The sequence below is a fragment of the Tenrec ecaudatus genome, chromosome 13 (genome assembly GCF_050624435.1).
Source record: "Tenrec ecaudatus isolate mTenEca1 chromosome 13, mTenEca1.hap1, whole genome shotgun sequence".
Classification (NCBI taxonomy): Eukaryota; Metazoa; Chordata; class Mammalia; order Afrosoricida; family Tenrecidae; genus Tenrec; species Tenrec ecaudatus.
Genome location: NC_134542.1, coordinates 88,473,536 through 88,495,901, shown reverse-complemented (window position 1 = coordinate 88,495,901; position 22,366 = coordinate 88,473,536). Strand labels below are relative to the sequence as shown.

General features: G+C 43.1%; 1 protein-coding gene across 2 annotated transcripts in view; it reads right to left on the bottom strand.

Annotated features, from left to right (window-relative positions):
- Positions 1 to 22,366, bottom strand: part of CACNB4 (calcium voltage-gated channel auxiliary subunit beta 4) — a 297,445-nt gene that overhangs the window by 17,575 nt on the left and 257,504 nt on the right. For both annotated transcript variants that reach the window (XM_075529205.1, XM_075529206.1), the window contains exons 10-12: positions 11,976 to 12,085; positions 6,570 to 6,721; positions 1,265 to 1,360 (exon numbers count right to left, since the gene is read on the bottom strand). In XM_075529205.1, the coding sequence (XP_075385320.1) occupies positions 1,265 to 1,360; positions 6,570 to 6,721; positions 11,976 to 12,085 (358 nt within the window). The remainder of the gene's footprint in view (positions 1 to 1,264; positions 1,361 to 6,569; positions 6,722 to 11,975; positions 12,086 to 22,366) is intronic.

Genomic DNA, 22,366 nt, shown 5'->3' with positions numbered 1-22,366 from the left:
CTAGATCTGAAGTCTAATTTGCAGGGTCACCCTAGAAAAATCACTTAACCTCTCTGGCTTAGGTTACTGAAACTATAAAAAGAGGAGTCGGGAGATTCAGGTTGCTTACCTTCCTGGGGAACTATGAGGTTTAGAGATCGTCTATATAAAGGATCTAGCACAGTGCATGGCATATAGTAAGCATCTAATAAGGTAATACATTATCATTATTATTGTCTTTACATATTTAATTCACATGTCCAATAAATATTTCTTGCCAGCCTACAATGAGAGGGACCTGAGCTCCAACAGTGAACAAGACAGTCCTAGTTCCTAACAGAGCCTAACAAGTCAGACCGAACACTAGAGCAAATGCACCCAGAAATTAAAGCAGAAACTCTCCATCATTGCACATCACAGTCCAGCACTGCTCTAAGAGCTTCACCATCCACTCCACCCCCATGAAGTTGATTCTTGCCTAAATTACAAAACCAGTTAGAGTGGATCTGAACCCAGGCAGGGAGGCTTCCAAGTCTCCACTTTTAACTGCTAGGCTGTGTTGTCCCTCTAAACATCCGAAATAGATTATATGCTCCCATAAAACAGAAACAATCCTCACACAGGCATATAAAAAATTCTTGCGAGTCATTTCCGTAAGGATGACACTGTTCCCTGTGTGGACGCAATATTGAGTTCGGCCACGCAGGTGGAGACACTTGCTACTGGTGACCCAGTGTGACCTGGCAGCAGGTGCCAGCTGCTCACTCTCTTTTCCTGCTTTCTCACCCAGCAGCTGTCTTCTGGTAATGGCACTAGGGAAAAGGTGGCCATAATTTCGATTTTCACCCCACTTCAACTTGACCCCCCTCTGCTGTATCAACAGGGTTCTTTAGCTCCAATAAATTCTCAACTCTTAACATCGCACTATTCTATGCTTGACCTTTCTTATGGAAACATCAAAGGAAAGTCAGCCACCTAAGTTTTATTTTGTTCTTTTCTGGTTTGCCAAGCAGTTGACAGGTAATCAAGGTAGCAGTAAGGAGAGTGGGACAGCTGACTCTAAATTCCTTGTTAGATCAGGGGCACTACCCAGGTCTGGATGCCTGAGCACAAGCCAGAACAATAGCAGAAGGTTGTTCCAAGAGATGCTTTAGAGTTAAGACAGCAGCAGCACATCATATCATCATCATCCTAGAATAAAAATCGCAATGCAAATACGAAGGAAAAAAATCCACTCTCTCCCACCTAGTCAAGAATGAGTAAGACAAGCAATGACTGTACTTACTGGGGGACATTGTGCAAGTTTATCAGCTGCCACCAGTTGAACATTTAAATGTTTACTTTGGGACTTTCCTCTAGATTTAATCAACCGCTGCAAAACCTGAAATAAAATAGGAAATGAGGGCATTGTCAACAAGTGGAAGCCGATCTAGACCTTTTCAATAACCTGTGGGTTAAGGGAGAGGACCCACAATGTGAGAAATTATAAATAAATTCTGGAATGAAATCATTCACACACACACAGTGGATTTCATACTGTTACATTAGCTCCATGTGAGGTCTTGGTGGGATCTTGAGTTCCTACCTCAGATTCTACCTAGAGATTTTTTTTAGTCATTTTATTGGGAGCTCATACAGCTCTTATCACAATCCCTATATACATCCATTGTGTCAAACATGCTTTTACATTTGTTACCATCATCCTTTTCAAAACATTTTTTTCTACTTGAGTCCTTGGTATTGGTTCCTCATTTTTATCAGTCCCTTCCCCATCCTCCCTCCCTCCCTCCCTCCCTCCCTCATGAACCCCTGATAATTTATAAATTATTATTTTTTCATGTCTTACATTGATCGATGTCTCCCTTCACCCATTTTTCTGTTGTCCATCCCCCTGAGAGGGGATTATATGTTCATCAGTGTGATTGGGTCCCCCTTTCTCCTCCCACCTTCCCCTTACCCTCTTGGTATTGCTACTCTCATTATTGGTCATGAGGGGTTTATCTGTCCTGCATTCCCTGTGTTTCCAGCTCTTATCTGTGCCCGTGTACATGCTCCGATCTAGCCAGTCTGTAAGGCAGAATTGCTACCCAGAGATTTAAAGAGCGATCTGAGCAGGGGAAGACCAGGTCTGCATCAGATCATGAACAGCCACATGGGATCATGAATAGCCACATGGGATCATGAATAGACACATGGGATCATGAATAGATACATCGGATCATGAATAGACACATGGGATCATGAATAGCCACATCATATCATGAATAGCCACATGGGATCATGAATAGCCACATGGGATCATGAATAGCCACATAGGATCATGAATAGACACATGGGATCATGAATAGCCACATGGGATCATGAATAGCCACATGGAATCATGAATAGCCACATGGGATCATGACTAGCCACATGGGATCATGAATAGCCACATGGGATCATGATTAGCCACATGGGATCATGAATAGCCACATCGGATCATGACTAGCCACATGGGATCATGAATAGCCACATCAGATCATGAACAGCCACATGGGATCATGAATAGCCACATGGGATCATGAATAGCCACATGGGATCATGAATAGCCACATGGGATCATGAATAGCCACATGGGATCATGAATAGCCACATGGGATCATGAATAGCCACATCAGATCATGAACAGCCACATGGGATCATGAATAGCCACATGGGATCATGAATAGCCACATGGGATCATGAATAGCCACATCGGATCATGACTAGCCACATGGGATCATGAATAGCCACATCGGATCATGACTAGCCACATGGGATCATGAATAGCCACATGGGATCATGAATAGCCACATTGGATCATGAATAGCCACATCAGATCATTAATAGCCACATCGGTAGAGCAGCATTTTCACTCACTATCTTGATGTCACATTGTTAGCAGTCGTTGATCGAAACATGAGCAGGCTTCAAAAAGTGTGTGGTAGTGGAATTTTTCCACACACTTTTTGGAGCCTGCTCATATTTGGTTTTTGTTGTGTTTTTTTAACAAAATACTTTTATTGGGGGCTCTTATCACAATCCATATATACATCAATTGTATAAAGCACATTTGTACCCTCATCATTCTCAAAACATTTGCTCTCCCCATAAGCTCCTGCCACCAGCTCCTCATTCCCCCTTCCTTTCTCCCCGATCTCCCCTCCCTCATGAACCCTTGATAATTTATAAATTATTATTTTGTCATATCTTACACTGTCTAACGTCTCCCTTCACCCACTTTTCTGTTGTTCGTCCCTCAGAGAGGAGGTGATATGTACATCCCTGCAATCGGTTCCCCCTTTCCACCCCACCCTCTCCCTCTACCCTTCTAGTATCTCCACTCTCACCATTGGTCCTAGAAGGGTCATCTATCCTGAATTTCCTGTGTTTCCAGTTCCTATCTGTACCAGTGTACATTCTAGCCAGATTTTTAAGGTAGAATTGGAATCATGATAGTGGGGGCGGGGGAGTAGGGGGAGAGGAAGCATTTAGGAACTAAATGAAAGTTGTGTTTCATCGATGCTGCACTGCATCCTGACTGGCTCGTCTCTTCCCCGCAACCCTTCCATAAGGGGATATCCAGTCGCATACAGATGGGCTATGGGTCCCCACTCCACACTCTCCCTCATTCACAATAATATGATGTTTTGTTCTTTGATGCCTGATAAATGATCCCTTCAGCACCTCATGATCACACAGGCTGGTGTGCTTCTTCCATGTGGGCTTTGTTGCTTCTGAGCTTGATGTATGCTTTTTAACCTTCAACTCTTTAAGACCCCAGACGCTTTATCTTTTGATAGTCGGGCACCATCAAATTTCTTCACCACATTTTCTTATGCACCCCCTCTGTCTTCAGCAATTATGTTGGGAAGGTGAGCATCATGGAATGCCAGTTTAATAGAACAAAGTATTCTTGCATTGAGGGAGTACTTAAGTGGAGGCCCAATGTCCATCTGCTACCTTCATACTAAACGTATAAATATATGCACATAAATCAATTTCCCCATCCTCATATATAAATATATTTACATATGTACATGCCTTTATTTAGACCTCTATAAATGCTCTTTGCCTCCTAGCTCTTGCCTCGATTTCCTTTGATGTTCCTCTTGTCCCACTATCATGCTCAGTCTTCATTTGGGTTTCAGTAATTCCTCTTGGTTACATTACCCTTTATCACGCCCTACCAGCCCTCCTACAACCTCCTCACCACCTATTTGGATCACTTATTGTTCCCTTGTCCCTGGGTAAACATTTTTTTTCTTAAATTATTTTATTGGGGGCTTGTACAATTCTTAATCACAATCCATATATCCAGCCATTGTGTCAAGCACATTTGTAAATTTGTTGCCCTCATCATTCTCAAAACATTTGCTTTCTACTTGAGCCCTTAATATCAGCTCCTCATTTCCCCCCTCCCTGCTCTCATGAACCCTTGATAATTTATAAATTATTATTATTTTGTTATATCTTCCACTGTCTGATGTCTCCCTTCACCCACTTTTCTGCCATCCATCGCCCAGGGAGGAGGTTGTATGTAGATCCTTGCAATTGTTTTCCCATTTCTTCCCTCCACCCTCCAGGTATTGCCATTCTCACCACTGGTCCTAAAGGGATCGTCTGTCCTAGGTTCCCTGTTTTTCCAGTTCCTATCTGTACCAATGTACATCCTCTGGTCTATCCAGATTTTTAAGGTAGAATTGGGATCATGATAGTGGGGGGAAGAAGCATTTAAGAAGTAGAGGAAAGTTGTATGTTTCATCGTTGCTACCCTGCAACCTGACTGGCTCATCTCCTCCCCGTAACCCTTCAGTAAGGGGGTGTCCAGTTGCCTACAGATGAGCTTTAGGTCTCCATTCTGCACTCACCCTCAATTACAATGATATGATTTTTTGTTCATTGATGTCTGGTACCTGATCCCTTCGACACCTCATGGTCACGCAGGCTGGTGTGCTTCTTCCATGTGGGCTTTGTTGCTTCTGAGCTAGATGGCCGCTTGTTTATCTTCAAACCTTTAAGATCCCAGATGTATTTGGTCTTATTTATCACAGATATTAGTGTGGTATTCCAATTTGATTTTGTATTCATCAGACTATTGCATGATTGGAAACCTAGTAAAGACACCTGCACTTTCACACTGCTACGCCGGTCAATGGTGTGGCCGTGTCACTTGAGCGCTGCTCTAACTGCCACACTCTCCACCTCATTGCCCCTGCACAGGGTACTCTCTGCAAAGCGGTGCTACTTTATAAAGCTCTATGGAACCGTCTGTTGTCCGCGAGAACCTCACTTCCCGAACTTTTGGATTCCATGGTGGTTGAGGCAGGGGACCAGATTGGATAGAATTCTCTTCCATTGCAATACGGGGTGCTTGCAGCTCCCATCAGCTCTGAGTCGAAGAGATGTGCAGGTGGGCAGGGCAATTTCAGGGCACTCTAAAGATTTCCTAAAGGGCTTGGTTTGGTCAGTATCCCTCCGATCACCCTATGAAACACTAGTGTCTGGAGATGGAAGGCTGAGAAGGTCAGAGTAACTGGGGAGGGCACAGGTGTTCAGCAAGCTTCTGCCCATAAGAAGAGGATATATCATTTTGGTTAGGGGGCGAATTGATGGTCAGTTGTCAAAAGGTGCTCCAAGAGGCACTGAAAAGAGGCTGATGGTCAGGGCAGCACCTTCAAGGGTAACTCATGTGAACATTACACCACAGCAGCACTCTTTTAAATCGGAAGGTTTAAGTTCTCATCAAATCAGAAGAGACATATTTGAAGCTGTCTCATTTGTTTTCCCATTTTCCCCAATGGCAGGAAGATATAAGGCACTGAGTCACAGAGCAATCATATTGTTCAGAGGACCTACATCTAAACACAAATGCCAGCATCAGTCATGCTTGCATAAGACATATTTACATAGTGATATTTTACCTTTTCTATATGTGATAAATAAGGCGTGCTGGTAGCACAGTGGTTAAAATGCTCAGCTGCTAACCAAAAGGTTAGTGGTTCAAGTCCACCGGTTGCTCCATGGGAGAAGATTGTGGCAGTCTGCTCTGTAATTTCCAGCCTTGGAAACCCTCTAGGGCAGTTCTATTTTGTGCTATAGGATTGCTGTTTGTCAGAATCAACTCAATGGCAGTGGATGGGTATATACCCCTTGTAAACTATGTATTCTATCAACTGGGAAGATAATCATACAATGGAAGAATCATTATTACACAAGAGAGGTATCAAGAGAGAACAGGCATTTGATTAAAAAGCCAATGCCTACTTCCCCTCACCTTGCTCGCATTTCAGTTCTATGGCACATTTGCATAACTGTCTCATATGCTCCCCATCACAGACAGCAATTTCCTCCAAGGAATGGACTATTCCTGGTTGGCATTTGCTTATCTCAAAATGCCTAGGAACTGTAAAAACTACAGGAATTTAATAATGTGCTCATTAACTAGGTCTTAACAAGACATTATCCTTGCCCACTGGGTAAAAAAAAAAAAAAGAAAAGAAGCACACAGTGAAGGGTACTTCAAAAGAAATGAACTTCTAATCTCCTTCAGACAGAAATGAGCTAATTACCTTTGGAGATGAGACTTTTACATGGACAATAATTGGTGCTAAGGAAGTCTTTATAAGTTGTGCTGGGTGGTTGATGGTGTCCGCATCAAGAACGACGAGTTGCAATGATCTTGCCAACTCAAAGATTCGCTCAATTTCACTCTGTACTTCGGCTAAAGGGGGAATAATAAACAACAGGTCATGGTAAAAAGTTAGTGGCTTTTAAAATATGTTTTTAATTTTATTTCTTGGTGAATATATATAGCAAAACAGGTTTCTGTTGAACACTCTCTTTTAAGTTGTTGTTAATTCCCACTTGGTTCTAAGGAAATTTTATCCATAGCAGCTGGAAGCACATATGGGAAACAAGTGAGATACACATGCAGAGCAACAATGCATGAAAAGCAGATTAGACTGAAATATTTCTATCAACCAGTGAGTTATATCTTAACACCGTCTATATATGCTTTACCGAAAACAAACAAACAAAAACACCCATAATTGATTTGTCTTGACTAATATTACATATTTGTACCCCTTGGTAATTCTTCCACGCAAATAACCAACTTAACGAGCCCAGGGGGATGCTGTTGGATTGTTAATTGCAAGGTCCATGGTTCAAACCCACCAACCACTCTGAGGAAGAAAGATGAGGCTGTCGGATACCATAAAGATTTACAGTTTTCAATAGGGTCACTGTGAGTCTGTCAGACGAACTCTGATGGCGGAGTGGGCCACATGCTGGACTGCAGCAGTTCAAACCCACCAGTCACTCGGTGGGAGAAAGATGAAGCTTTCTACTCTGGTCAAGATCTACAGCCTAGGAAACCCAAGAGTTGCTCAGCTCTGTCCTGCAGGGTCACGTGAGTCAAAATCGACTCGATGTCAGCAAGTTTGGCTTAGTTTTCGTTTTCTGAAGACTATATTGAACTATTTAAATTGCAGACATGGTCTTGGTCTGTACTTATTTTTTATATGTTGGCTATCGATGTGATCTAGCAATGCTGTAATCTGGTCCAAAGTACAGAGTAGACTCTCTAACAGATGATTTAGGGAAAAGATGATGCTGTGCTAAATATCTCCCCTAAAGAGGACTTGTGACCAAACGTAAAGATTTGCTTTGCTTATCTGATGTAAATTCTAGTTAATGTCACACACACAAACCCAAAAAATTCTTCTTCCCTTAATCAAAGGGATTAACAGTGAGTGCTAGATCATGAAAACTCAGGATAATCATGGATTTTTTTCACTTTATGTAATAGTATTCAATTTCTACTTACCACAGGATGACTAATGCTTAGTGCATGATCTATATAAAATATGATTTTAAAGAGTCAACATAACATTTCTTTACATTATTCAATACCAATGGCCTGAAAGACTTAATGTTGCTCTGTTTGGTGACTGGCATATTATATATCCACTTAAAATATTTGGTTAATTAGATTTATTTGCAAAATTCTTCTGAAATCATAGTCTACATTTGTTAGTAATAATAGACACAGTTTCCCCACATGCCAGAGCAGTTTAAAAAGGCATTTTTTTTCTTGAGAGAGAAATTTGGAAAATCAAATCCAATGTTACTGTAATGAGTTTAGGCCCCACAATGTATGTTTTCCATGTGCTGTTTCCATTAGATTACCACTGGCTGAAGGCAGCTGCTGGCAGGGCTGGTACAACTCTGTCTTGTGAAAGTTTCAGATCTGAATCTAGTATTTGCTGAAGCAAACTGGATTGCTCAGGTACAAAGAATGCATTGCCGAGTAGATCAGAACCCTTGGAGGCACTTGGGATTTCTATATAAACAATCCGGAAATACCCAGGCCTTATTTACTTTCCTCGAGCAATGAGGAAAGGGTGACTTTTCATAGGAGCAGAGGGAGGCACACAGATTGCTTTATTACCATGAAACACTTGGACAGTGGGCAATGTGCTCCAAGCAGGAAAGGGCTCAGTAAAGCACACCAGGAAGCTAGAGGGGGTCACATTAAACAGGAGGGTGGGCCAGTATTTGGAAATATGCATGTATCATATAATAATATAAGGAAGAGAAAGGCTTATTCACCTACATAGCTCATTTTCTGAAAGAAAACGCCTCATCCAATCGTTTTGGACTACCCATGCTGAGTATCAGAGAAGTTCTCTAATCCTACTCCAGAAAAATGAAGCTCTGCTTCTGGAGCCCAGGATGCCGGAGGGACCTCAGTGAACACACTGTTACTTGACCACTGTTGAGCTGGGCCCACCTCCCTCCAGCATTTCTCTGTCACCAGGGTGCTTTCGTAGATCAAAATCTACCTGTGCTTCTCCTATGCCTAAATTACTTCAGTGGCTCCCTGTGGCGCAAAGCAATGTTCCCCTCAACTAAGTACTCTGATAAATGCATCCCGTAAGAAATCCCACAGGAACAGAGGCTTCTGGTTTTCAGTACAAGGGAAATATCGTAGATTGCACACTGGCAGGCAAATGAACAAATCTATCTTAGAAGAAGTGCAGCCAGAATGCTCCTTGGAAGTGAGGATGGTTAAGATGCTATCCCATATATTTTGGGCATGTTACCTGGTTATTCGGAGGGCACAGTCCCTGGAGAAAACAAACGTCACGCTTGGTACAAGAGAGGGTCAGTCAAAAAGTGGGAGCCCCCAGTGGGACGGATTGGCTGCAACAATGCGCCCAAACACAGCAACACTGTCCTGATGTGTGGCACAGGACTGGGTACATAGGGTCCCTGTTGTGCATAGGGTAGCCTGAGCCAGAACAATTTGCCAGCCTCTAACAACTGCAGCTTCTTTTGGAATTTTAAATGCTCATTTTGAATAGGACTCTAAAGGGTCCGAGAAGTTTTACTGTCAAGAAAATATAAAAGGTCAATTTCAACAATTGCTGGGACCACAGTAAAGCTAAGGCTGTAGCAATAAATAAAAATCTATTGTCGAACTTATCACTTACAAATTTATTTACCCCTAGGAAACTTTCTGAATGTAGCAACTGTTAATGTCTTGGACAATTGTCATTTCATGAAATCTATGTGGGTGATCTGCTTAGCAAGGTATACCGGGGCTCCAACAAACTGGTCTCCATCCACTGCATCTCTTATTTTCTCACCTGCCCCCACATCTCTTTCCAAGCATGTTATACACAGGGCTACTTTTCTCTCAGCTGCCGTATTATTTTCATATGTTGATATCTTTGTACATTATTGTCCGCCTTGAAGAACTAGCTCAAATATAATTTTCGAATGACATCTTCTCAGACCCCTCTTATCTTTTATCCTTCCTTTGTGCACATAGCCCTTCTCTGATAAATCCATTATCACAAAGGAGTTTAACTCTCTGTGCCTTCTCTCTGTTTGTCGTGGGTGAGGTGCGATGTCTTATTTTTCGAGTCTCCCATGATGTATGGTGCACTCAGAAAACACAAACCAAACTCACGCTATCAAGTGGGATCTGACTCAGAATGACCGGTGGGCTTTCAAGGCTGTAAAACTTTATGGGAGCAGAAAGCCTCATCTTTCCCCCATAGAGCACAGCAAGTATTAAATGAATATTTGATAAAGAAATCCACAAACGTACAGTAACAAGCAAGCAAACGGGTATGAAGAGTTCAGATAGTGGTTATATAACAGTTAACGTTAAATTAACTTCAATAATGACTCAATTCCATGAAATGATTTGAGCAACTACCTTTCTCTGGTAGAGGCGGCTAAGTGAGTCAGGTAACTTGGCTTATGCTTTTAAAACCCCTATTATTCATCAAAGGAAGTCACTGGGAGGAGGAGGGGAGAGGAAGGCCTGAGATAAGAGAACAGGCCGGAAATGCCTTCAAGCTAACTTGACACCTCATCACCTGACATTTCATCTCAGTGAGCTATCTACACTGATTCAGCAACATCAGCGATGTCCCTGCACCCCTCAGTGTCAAAACTCTCTGCTTCTGGACGCACTAGACGTGTTTTCCTCTGGACGTGAAATGCGCTCAACACAGGACTACAGAAAGACTGCATTTCCCATTTTATAAACGCTGATAGCTGCTGCCTCTGGGGTGCTTAACATTCTTTCACAAATCATTCAACAAACATTTATTGAGCAATTACTATGTGCGAGGAATAAAGAGATGATTCTTTGTAACCTCTTTCTCACCTATAGCATCCTTGGTTCAGGGTCAAGGCATCTTGAGATGTTGGAATGTAATCTATCTTGGAAACTATTTTTAGGGGTCTTGTGGTAGTTACGTAATTTCACGTCAACTCGCAGCTATATAAAAGTGTAGGGCGGCATTCAACCTGTCTATCAGGTTACCACCTGATGGTGCTAGGCGTGGCTGTCTCCCAAGAAGGACCCCGAGATCCTCACCTCCTTTCCCCTCCTTCAGCTACCTTCTGTCGAGCCACTCTGGAAGCTGCCAGAGCCACCACAATGCACTCACAGGACGTTGCGCCCACTGGCACGTGGTCTCCCGCATCCTGCATCGTCGCAGTGGCCGCGTGAGTCTGCGGAGGGACTCGCGGACTAGTATCGGGTTTGTGGGCTTGAGCTGGACTGGACTGGGGTGTTTTCTTGATAGAAAGCTCTTTCTTACACATATAGGAGTGTCACTGGATGTGTTTCTCGAGCCAAACCCGGCCTAACGCAGGTAGTTTAAAAAATTAACCTTAGAACTCATTTCAGCAGCTTAAAAAAATATAGGGCCATAAAAGAGTCCTTTCTTTCCCACTCTGCTGGCGAAGAAGACAGCCATTACCACAGTTGCCCTCAGAGTATAACTGAGCGCACCAGGGGACCCCGGGAAGCTGAGTGGGTCGCTCTACCGCGCGCGGGTAGTCACAGACACCTCACAGCCCTCTGCGATGGACCTGCTGCTTCCCTAGCAGCCCCGCTGCCTTCTGTGCATGGTGGTCCCACCCCCGCGGCAGTGGCACGAACCACCTGTGGCTCTTTCCTCCTCTCCGACACAGAGAATGTTAGGACGTCTTCTGGCGAGAAGCATCCTAGGGGAACATGTCTCAATTCCCTGCATGTGGTTTCTATTTCCATGTCAAGATGACTCTCGTACCACCAGTTGGCAGCTGAAGGAACACGGAGGACATCTTTATCTGGGTTTTCTTCTGTGGCTCGGAGAAGACGGGGCACCTCACTTCTTTCCGTGTCCGCTGTGGCTCAGGTGTGAGATGGCACGGGCCGAGCAGCGGTGGGAGGTTCCATGTGGTTCGGCAGAACCAGGCGAGGAGAGCCCGGTGAGGGTTCTTCCCACCAGACTACTCATTAGCTAGTTGGCTGGAGCGGAGAGCGAGCTGTGGGACTCTGTCCCCTCTAACGTCTCACGGCCAGCGTTCTCTCCGACTCTTCAGTTCCTTCCCGTTCCCGAGGCAAAGGAGAAAAGGCGACATGAGAGCAAAGCTTGAAGCAGCACCACGTCGGAGCATCTTACCTAAGCTGGAGCGGGTGTTCGAACGTTCAATTATTGCTCTCTTGCTGGGATTATTTAGGACGGACCTCTTGGCAAGAGAAATGTCAGCGGTCACTCTGGTTATTGATATCCTATGAAGAGGAACACAGAAGAGAAGAATCCGTAAAAATTCCATGCGGCTCTCCAACGGGTTCATAACCCCAGCACTTCGTCCCCATTTTACATCCTACAGTGGAACCACAGGAAACTAAACACTGGCCACACATATTTTAAACAGGCTTTGGCTAGTATTAAAACCCACACAGAGCGGAATGGGGTGGGGGGTGGGGGAGGCTTTGGCTATTTGACAAACATGGTCCCCAGGGAAAACGCAGCCTTCCTCCTGCAGCCTACCTTGTCTAATGCCCTTTCCAATGCGACCCCCTCAGGAGTGGACCCGCCCAACAAGTAAACCAGGCTCTTTCTAGGAAGCAGCTCTTAAAGTAAAACCTTCTGAAGCTACACATCCCCCTGGTATACCAACAATGACCGGCCAAAAGCAGAAACGATTTCATGTTGATCATCAATGACAATCAACCAGTTGTTGGCTAAATTGTATTCACTGTGCTTGCGATGCAATTAATTCAAGAAATGTCAGAACACTTCTCCACAGGCCCAAAGGGCTGTTCTTCCCCTGGAAGAAGGTTAAAAAAATGCGTTCTTTTCTGCAACAGTGAGTCTTCAGAACATCTGTCCACAAATTTATGTGCACCCCTTTCTGGCCTTGGTTGAACAGGCAAAGACACCATAACTAAGGGTGGTGATGAGTCTTATATCAAGATTTTGATAAAGGGGAAAGTATCCTGCAGTCATACAAGAAAAGAATGAAGAAGGTTACTGCAAAATGCATGAAGAGAGTAAGGTCTAGTTGCACATGATTTATCACGAGAACCTTTGGAGCTTATACTTTTAAACTGTTGGCCTTTTATTTTCAACCAGGATTGCTCAGCTTTAGATTACCGTCTGTCTATCCGTTGAGTTCAAATTTTGCCTAAGCTAGTTACTACCACCGTGGACCTTCCTTCATCCCTGTTTTCATAGTTGGACACGTCTCAGAAAGTAAACCAGGAGAGTTTATCGGCTCCCCTCCCCTTGTATACACAGGACACTCACTGCCACCGCTTCCCAAGTCCTTTGGGGATTAGAATATGGAAGAAGGTGGAGTTGTTAACAGTTATCAAATAACTTTCATCTCACATCTACCTGGAAATACTGCTGTTGGCACTGTCAGGAGACTCCTCGCCTAACCTGAATTCTTGGGGAAATCTGAATACAGGTCTTTACACATGTGAATAGAAATCACCTCCTTAAGTCACAAGGCACCCTCCTGGTGTCGCGGTTCGTAGTGGGCTGCTTTCTGCAAGATCAGCAGTTGGAAACCACCAGCCACTCCAAGGGAGAAAGAGGACGCTTTCTACTCCCGTAGATGAGAGGCAGTTTCAGAAACTCACAGGGCACTTCTGCCCTGTCCTATAGGGTTGCTGGGAGTCGGCACAGACCCAATGGCAGGGGGTGAGCTGGTTTTTGGTTTGGGACCTTAAAGTTGCTGGCCATGCAGAGTTCTCGGGTCAATGTAAAGCAAAGCACTGCTTGCCTGTATCATTGTCCTTAGAAGCTGTCAGATGCCAGAACACTTTGAGTTTTTAGAATTTGGAGGCCCTAATAAATGATCTGAGGGAACTTCAAATTGTTTTCTGCAGCAACCAAGAGTTTTGTGGGGAGATCCCCAATACCGAGAGCACTCAAGGAAGCCCGGTGGTGGGGCTCTTGCTTTTCCACCCTCAATGCAGAGCCACACACTGCTGCATTTCTCCTATACTTTGTGGCACGGAATATGACCTGAGTGTAAAAAGATGTTCTGTTGAAAAACCCATTTAAAAGCACAGGTCTGGTGCAACCTCTTCATTTCCAAGAAGGAAACTAAGCAGAGAAATGGACGCAGCAGGCCCGTGTTTGTTACCTGACTCCACGGTGCTACTCTTCCACCTTTTGTTTTCCCCTCCAGCAACCCCAGCTCCCAAATGATGAGCCAAAGTACCGAGCACAGTCCAGCATGGCTATGCTCCAAGAGACGGTCACGATTTCAACCAGGCCGAGCATATGCCTGCATTTCAGCCACTACCATTTGAGACAGGAGACCGCACGGGCAAGCCCTGTGCCACAGCTTCCTTTCCGTACAGAAAGGGGTTGGGGTTTTTGTTTGCTTGTCTCTTGCCTTCTTGTCTTCAGAATGGAATTGTGGGAGAGAAACACACGGATATGTGACTAGAAACAAGTGAATTGACTTACAAACAAGAATCTACTTTCTATAATAATGAATTTGGAGGGTTCAAAGGTTCTAGTCTGTGTAAGTGAAAATCAAAATTTCTCATAGTTTGTAAGCCAAATAATGATCCCCCAGTTCTTAGAATCAAGAGTGTTTCACAGATATGTATTTTCAGTATTTTCTGAGTTTTAAAAAATTATGTTACAGTCTTTTAAAAACATGACCAAAGTTTTACAAAAACAGAAGACAGAGAAAAAGATGTAAAGGATTTTGTTTTCTTGTTTTATTTGCTAAAAGAATACAAATTACTTTGTTAATGTAAGTGGTTTGTAAATAAGAGTCACATGCATGGAAAATAACTCAGAAGAAAACAGCCTTAGAAATGCTGTGGTGTCTACGGCCATTCCACCCTGAACGCGCCCGATCTCGGAAGCTAAGCAGGTTGGGCCTGGTTAGTACTTGGATGGGAGAAATGTTGTGGTAAGACAAAGCAGGTAATGCTTACTGTTATCAAATTCAGACATCCAAGCCAAGTTTCCTTTTTCATTCAAGACTAGTCAACCAAAAATAAAAATAAACGGTAAAAGAAGACCAGCCAACAATATTACTACTATGTTTACCACTGAATGCAATTTAACTTATTATATAAAGGGACTTCAAAAATTCACAAATCACACCAGCTTTTCATTTTATTTTCCCACAAACTTCTTGAAGCATCGTCATATACTTTTTAAAAACTTGAAACGATGTCCTTTCTATTTCCTTCCTTGTTATATTCATCCCCCACACCCCCTAGGAGCTTTCAGCACTTGCATAAATTTTTGTTTGGTACACATCTCTAAAATTCCACTGTAAACTTTCTGACAGTCCTAGCAGGTTGGTTAAAAACAAACAAACAAAACCCCTAGTAAGATGTAAGCACCAGAAAAGGCTGGTTGTAAGAAGGAGCTTGAGGGCGTTCACTGGAAAATTCTATTAGCTAAGTCACTGAGTCTAGTGGGTCAGGACCACAGTCGCCGGACACCCAGGTCAACTGGCATAATGCAGTTCACAAAGACAGTGTTCTACGTCCTACTTTGGTGAGTAATGACTGGGGTCATAAAAGCTCATGAGCTGCCATCTATGAGGTAGCCATTAGCCTGTCCCCAACCAGAAGAAAGACGAACGATAAAAGCAAATATATAGAAACAATTAGTCCAATTGACTAATGGACCACACAAACACCAGACGACACAACCCTGAGACCAGAACTAGATGGTCCCTGGCTACCACGACTAACAGCTCGGCAGAGGATCACATTACCAACTGCTCTGGAAAGATGACTCCTGCACAGAGTGGGAGAGAACTATGGAAGAAAAATGAAAATCATAAAAGAAACCAGGCTTACTGATCAGATAGAGAGAACTTGGTGGGACCTTCAAGACTATGGCCCCCAAACCCACTTCAGGTCTGGAACTGAACTCACCAGATGCGTAGAATAATCAGCCATTTAAGTAAAACCAAGCATTTACCCAACAACACAGTTCAAAAGAGATCAAAAAGGACAGGAAAGCAGGAACAATGGAAACAGGGAACACAAGGGGGAAGTGGGCTAAATGATGGTCCATTAAGGGACCGCAATGGATTGAGATAAAATGTGTATGAACTGTTGTCTGTGAAACTGGTGATCAGCTCTGTATACCTTCAGTTAATTCACAATGACAAGTTGTTTTATAAAAGAAAAGTTCCATTATGTTTAATTCCATTTTTTGGAATGGAATTTCAAGCTTTTGGAATGGAATTTCACAGTAGCAAACATCAATGAAAATGAGCAGAAATCTTTCGCTAAATCCGAGATTTTTGTGCTTTGAAAATAATCATACTCATTGTACTCCAATATCACCTTCAGTAATTCTCTATGATTTTCTATGGAAAGATACCACTTTCCGTTATGATACATCCATTACAAATAATTCGCATCCACATGTTGGTGACATAGCAGCTGTAAGATCTTCCTATACACTCACCCTGTGATCATACGAAAGCAACTCAAAATCAAACCAACTGCTATCGAGTCAGAGTGAGCCTACAGGACATGGCTAAACTCTTCCTGTGAGTTTCTGAGATCACAACTCTTTATGGGAGTAGAACACCTCGTCTTTCTCCCGAGGAGCAGCTGGTGGTTTCAAACTGCCCAACGGGTCACCTCTACACCACCAGAGCTCCAGAGTTAACCCTGGTATTCCTAGGGAAAAGTGTTCCAAAGAACAGTGCAGTCAGTGCAGTGTCAACAGAGCAAGGACAGGAGGGAAAGCGGAGTGTCCTTTCTGGATTATTCTCTTTCTGTTGCATGGAGAGGTCACCGGACACATCAGTTTCCTAAAAAGTAAGATGGAGATCATTGCTTGCCATGACTCTCATGGGATTGTCATTAGGAGCAAACAAGGTAATACACGAAAGACTTTCTTAAAAGTCATTGCTCAGTAGCTAATGTTAGTAGGCACATATATAATATAGGTAAGATAGACACGTGTTGGAGATTTAAAGACGCGGAAGAGATCAGTTCAGCTTCCTTCTATTCTATACTTGAAAGTCTAGCATGTTAACAGTCTCCCATTCCCAGACTCCATGAAATTTGTTCACACTTTGAGGGTGGACAAATCAGATAAGATAGGCTGAAATCAAAACCTGATCACTTGTATTTGGCCTTTAAGTGTTCAATTTGTCATCTCTAGTGTCTGGGTCATTTAAATAGTGCATAGTGCAAGATGATAGAGTAATGCTGGTTATAAAACATAAGACACTTTTGTTCTTTTTCCGTTTGTTGAACTGTAATTACAAATTCTTTTTACTTCTAAGGAGTACTGCTTTTTGATAAGATTGATGTTCCCCTCTTTGTCTTAGGCTGTACAGATTCTGGTCCTGTCCTCTCAAATTTATCCTCAAATTTCATTTTCTTCTAAGTGTTCCTGAACTAATTGCTTCTTATAGCTTAAGATGTTATCTTTATCAGTTAAATGAAGTTCATCTAGGATTTTTGACCCTAATGTGCTCATTGCAAAGTGTTTAGTAACTGCCAAGCGTCAAAAAGCCTGAAGTGACGACTGGGTTGGGATTTGAAATATTTGGCATACGTGACTACCTTGACATCAGTTTGAGAGACAGTTGTTCAGGCTCTGAATGGCAGATTCAGCCTGCCGGATGAACCCTACGCAAAAGGATGCTCTCCAGTGAGTGTGGAATGAAGAGGGAAGTGCTGTGTCGTTGTGCATCACTGTGTTCTTCCGACAAGGCTAGTGCCGCTCCACCAGCTCGTCAGGCTGCGTTTACGGTTCTGTGCGAATATCCATGCCTATAGGGCTCAGAATCAGGTGAGGACCTGTCCCTGAGGATGGATATCATGTTTGGTGGCACAGAATGTTAGTGAAAAAGAGTAGAAAAGACCATTGAAAAGATGGACTGACCCAGTGGCTGCAATAAAGAACGCAAACAGCAACAACTGTGAGGACTGGCCATGTTTCTTTCTGTTAGACATAGGGTTCCAATGAGTCAGAACTTTCTCGAGCATCACCAACGCTGCCGCTGCCGCCACCACCACTGCAGCAGATCGCTACAGCTCCAAATGTCAGCCCAGTCCCCCCTAAGAAGACATCACAGAGTCGGTCTAAAACTACAAGTAAATATCTTCTTCCATGCCTCCGTCTTCACATTCAAGATCAGCACATAAATTCATTGTAGAGCTGCCTCCTTCGCTGCTCTCTCATTATTTGAAAGCTACTTATCAAACTCAAAACTGCATGGAACAGCATTGAGCATGAGTGTGTCCCAGGGAAACGGGTTAAACGATGGTACCAACACTTTGCCACTCTTCCAATTGTTCTAAAAAACAGGGGGTGGGGAGCAAGCCCACTCTCCCATCCTCATCTTTAATATCTACCCTTCCACCACTCTGCTCTATAACATCTCTCTCTAGGACTATTTATCCAACTATCATCTTTTGCTTTTTAATTATATTTCTATTAAAACCATCTTTATGCAAATAGGCATAAGTGCTTAAAGTAGACATTTCTACCTAATTTGGGAAAAACCTCTGTTGCTATAATGAAATGCATTTCCTCTCTGTAGTCTTCCATTAAGGAAGATCAGATTTTTCATGCTCTAAGACAGTAATTAAGTAACTCACTTTCTCTCTGCCAAATAGTTTTATTGCCTTCTTTCCCACTTATAAATATGTTATGTGGGGCTAAAGAATCTAGCACAAATTTAAGCTATACAACAGTATGGATCCTGTTTAGAACAAGAGCTGTTATGGGACTGTGGAATGAGTTGCTATTCAGAACTGCATGAGGTTAAAGGGGTTATTAGTGACAAGCTTACAAAATCCAGACCTACTACTATTGAGTTGATTCCTACTCATAGCAACTATCCAGGATTTCCACGACTATAAATCTTCATGAGAGCTGGGTGCATAAGCAAAAGTGATGAAGAAAGCTGATGGTGCCCGGCTATCAAAAGATATAGCATCTGGGGTCTTAAAGGCTTGAAGGTAAACAAGCGGCCATCTAGCGCAGAAGCAACAAAGCCCAAATGGGAGAAGCACACCAGCCTGTGTGATCATGAGGTGTGTAAGAGACCAGGTGTCAGACATCAAAGAACAAAAAAATCAAATAAGTTTGAATGAGTGAGAGTGCAGATTGGGGACCCAAGATCCATCTGTAGGCAACTGGGCAATCCCTTACAGAAGGGTCGCAGGGAGGAGACGAGCCAGTCAGGGTGCAGGGTAGGAACGATGAAACATAACTGTCCTCTAGTTCCTAAATGCTTTCTGCTCCCCCGGCCCCCCGCCCACTATCATGAGCCCAATTCTACCTTACATATCTGGCTAGATCAGAGGATGTACATTGGTACAGATATGAACTGGAAACACAGGGAATCTACGACAGAGGATCCCTTTAGGACCAGTGCTGAGAGTGGTGATATCAGAAGGGTGGTGGTGGGGTGGAATGGAAAGGGGGAACCGATTACAAGGATCCACATATAATCCCCTCCCTAGGGGACGGACAACAGAAAAGTGGGCAAAGGGAGATGTCGGATAGTGTAAGATATGACAAAATAATTATAATTTATAAATTATAAATGGTTCATGAAGGAGGGGGTAGTAGGGAGGTAGGGGGAAAAATGAGGAGCTGATGCCAAGGCCTTAAATGGAGAGCAAATGTTTTGAGAATGATGAGGGCAACAAATGTACAAATGTGCTTGACACAATGGATGCATGTATGGATTGTGATAAGAATTGTACAAACTCCCAATAAAGTGATTTACATTTAAAAAATCATTTTATTGGGGGCTCGTACAACTCTTATCACAATCCATACATACATTAATTGTATCAGGCACATTTGTACATTCATTGCCCTCATCATTCTCAAAACATTTGCCTTCTACTTGTAAAAAAATTTTTTTCATGGGAGCAATCAGCCTCATCTGTAGGGACACTGGTGAACTTGAACTGGCAACCTTGCATTTATCAGCCCAGGGCCCAGGGCCTATCCCACAGAGCCACCAGGGGTTCTTAATGACATTCTTAAGTAAGTCTTAAGAAGACCGGAGGCTCTGTGACTCCGAGCATAACAAAGGGAACTGTACATTTGGAGCTAAGAACACAGAAGATTCCATGCATATTAACCAAAACAACAACCGAGTCACTGTCATTGAGTTGGTTCAGACTCACAGCACCCCCATAGGGCAGATTAGAACTTCCCCTCTGCTTTTCTGAGAGGGAGCGGTGTGAACCGCTGCCCTTCTGGTTAGCAGCTCAATTCAAAGCCCGCTGTACTACCTCTGTCTATTAGCTACTTTCAACCAATGAAAAACTGCTATCGTTCAAGACCAAGACCAATACTATGAAGTGAAGAAATCAGATTTCAGCTATTTCACTGTAAGGTGTTTTCAGGAAATGGGTTCCCACTAGCCAGGAGTTTTCAAACAGAAGCGGGGCCTCTGTCCATTTGATTGCAGTATTGGAGAAGAAAGATCAGATGAAAAGAAAATGGGTCTCCTTCCAAGTTCTACGGCCTAGTAGTTAAGAGTTTTTAACTTACTTCTTCTTCTTTTAATAAATCATTGTATTGGGGGATCTTATATCTCTAATAAAAATCCATACATCAATTATATCAAGCACATTTGTACATAGGTTGCCATCATCATTTTCTTTCTCCTTGAGCCCTTGGTATTGGCTCCTCTCTTTTCTCTCCCTCCTCTACCCTCCCACACTTGTGAACCTTGACCAATTATAAATGATTATTATTTTCTTATCTTACACTATCTGCTGTCTCCCTTCACCCAAGTTTCTGTTGTTCATCCCCCTGAGGGAGACGGGGGTGGGGGTGAGGGTGGTACTTCCTTTTAAAAGGAAAGTGGAATGGGAAAAATTCATTTCTTTCTTTTTTTAAAAAATCATTTCATTGGGGGCTCATACAACTCTTATCACAATCCATACATACATCCATTGTGTAAAGCACATTTGTACCTTCGTTACCCTCATCATTCTCAAAACATTTGCTCTCCACTTAAGCCTGGCATCAGCTCCTCATTTTCTGCCTCCCTCATGAACCCTTGATATTATTTTGTCATGTGTTGCCCTGTCTGACATCTCCCTTCACCCACTTCTCTGTTATCCGTCCCCCAGGGAGGAGGTTAGATGCAGATCCCTGTAATCAGCCCTCCCTTTCCACCAATACTTTCTTTCTTGTAAGCTCTCTGTGCCTACTAGATGAAGGTGGCAAAGCATGTTCCATGCTCAGCAAAATCCATTTCCTTTTCTACCTGAGTACACACATTCCCGCCTTGTTTGGCCACACGCCTACGTTCTAGCCAATGAGATGTGAGAAGCTATGTGATCCTGCCTCTCGTCCTGGCCCACACCTCTCTCCTGTCAGTGCGCTGCAGAGAATACACTCAGAGCCCAGGGGCCCCAAGGACCGATGGGACAAACCTCCTGCCAATCCTCTCACTGCACCTCCCTCACCCCCACTGCAGCCCAAGAACATCAACCTTGGGCTTTTAAATGCGCAAAAAATAAGCTTCCACTGTGTTGAGGTCAGGATACACTTTGGGGGCGGGGGCGTATTTCTTATTAAGGGATTCTGGCCTAGAACAATGCTGTTAGCAACACACATGGTGGCATTAAAGCATTTCAATTTCTTGGCAGTGAAATCTCCCTTTATTCTATCTGCATACAGTCCCAGAAATTAATGAGTATGTCGACCCGATTATCCAGAAGGTTTTCCTTTTCACACATACGAGCATGTACAACGTCTGCACTTTCAGAACATTTGCACTTCATTACCGTACTTGCCTTTTTCTTAAAGACGTTATACCGGCTAACATTTATTTGAAGATTCGAAAACATAATTACACACTTGTTGAGCTCACTTGAAGACGGGGAGGGAGAGGAACCATGTACGTGTACTTCTCGGTACACACTACTTGTGTTTCGTCATTACCGACAAGTCTTCACGTGGCCTCATGGAGTTATTTTTACATGGAGGGCATTGTGCATTTTGGAGAGCTTAGCATTTAGCACTGAGTAAATCTAGAATTTCTACCCCTTCTCTGCAAAACACAGCCACTCTTCATAGTTTGTTTGCTTTTCCCAAAACCGAATGGTACAATTGTGTGACGGCTAAAGACTTCGCCATATTGATGACGGGTCAGAACAGAATAAAACCCAAAGGGCCCAATAAAATAAGATCACTCTGAATAAAACATATATAAAACTAAGCAGCCAAATAATAGGTCTGATTACCTATAAGTCTCTAAATCTCTCTGGGTGGTTTATAAGGAAAGCATTTTGTGAACTTTTTTTGTGGGGAGGGGATTTAGTACATTATAATAGTCATATCACACACACACAAATTCCCAAATGCTGTCATCCATCACTCAGTTTTACCAGCCAGCCACCATATTCATAAAAAATACCCTAGAATTTAATTAACACTTCATATGGGAATACTGTTTCATGAAAATTACTTTAAAAAAGAAAGAAAACTTGCCCAGCGGTTCCCATGGGTGAAGGAGAAGGAGTTGGTGCATAGGGGCACTGAGTTTATGTTCATGGTGGTGGAAT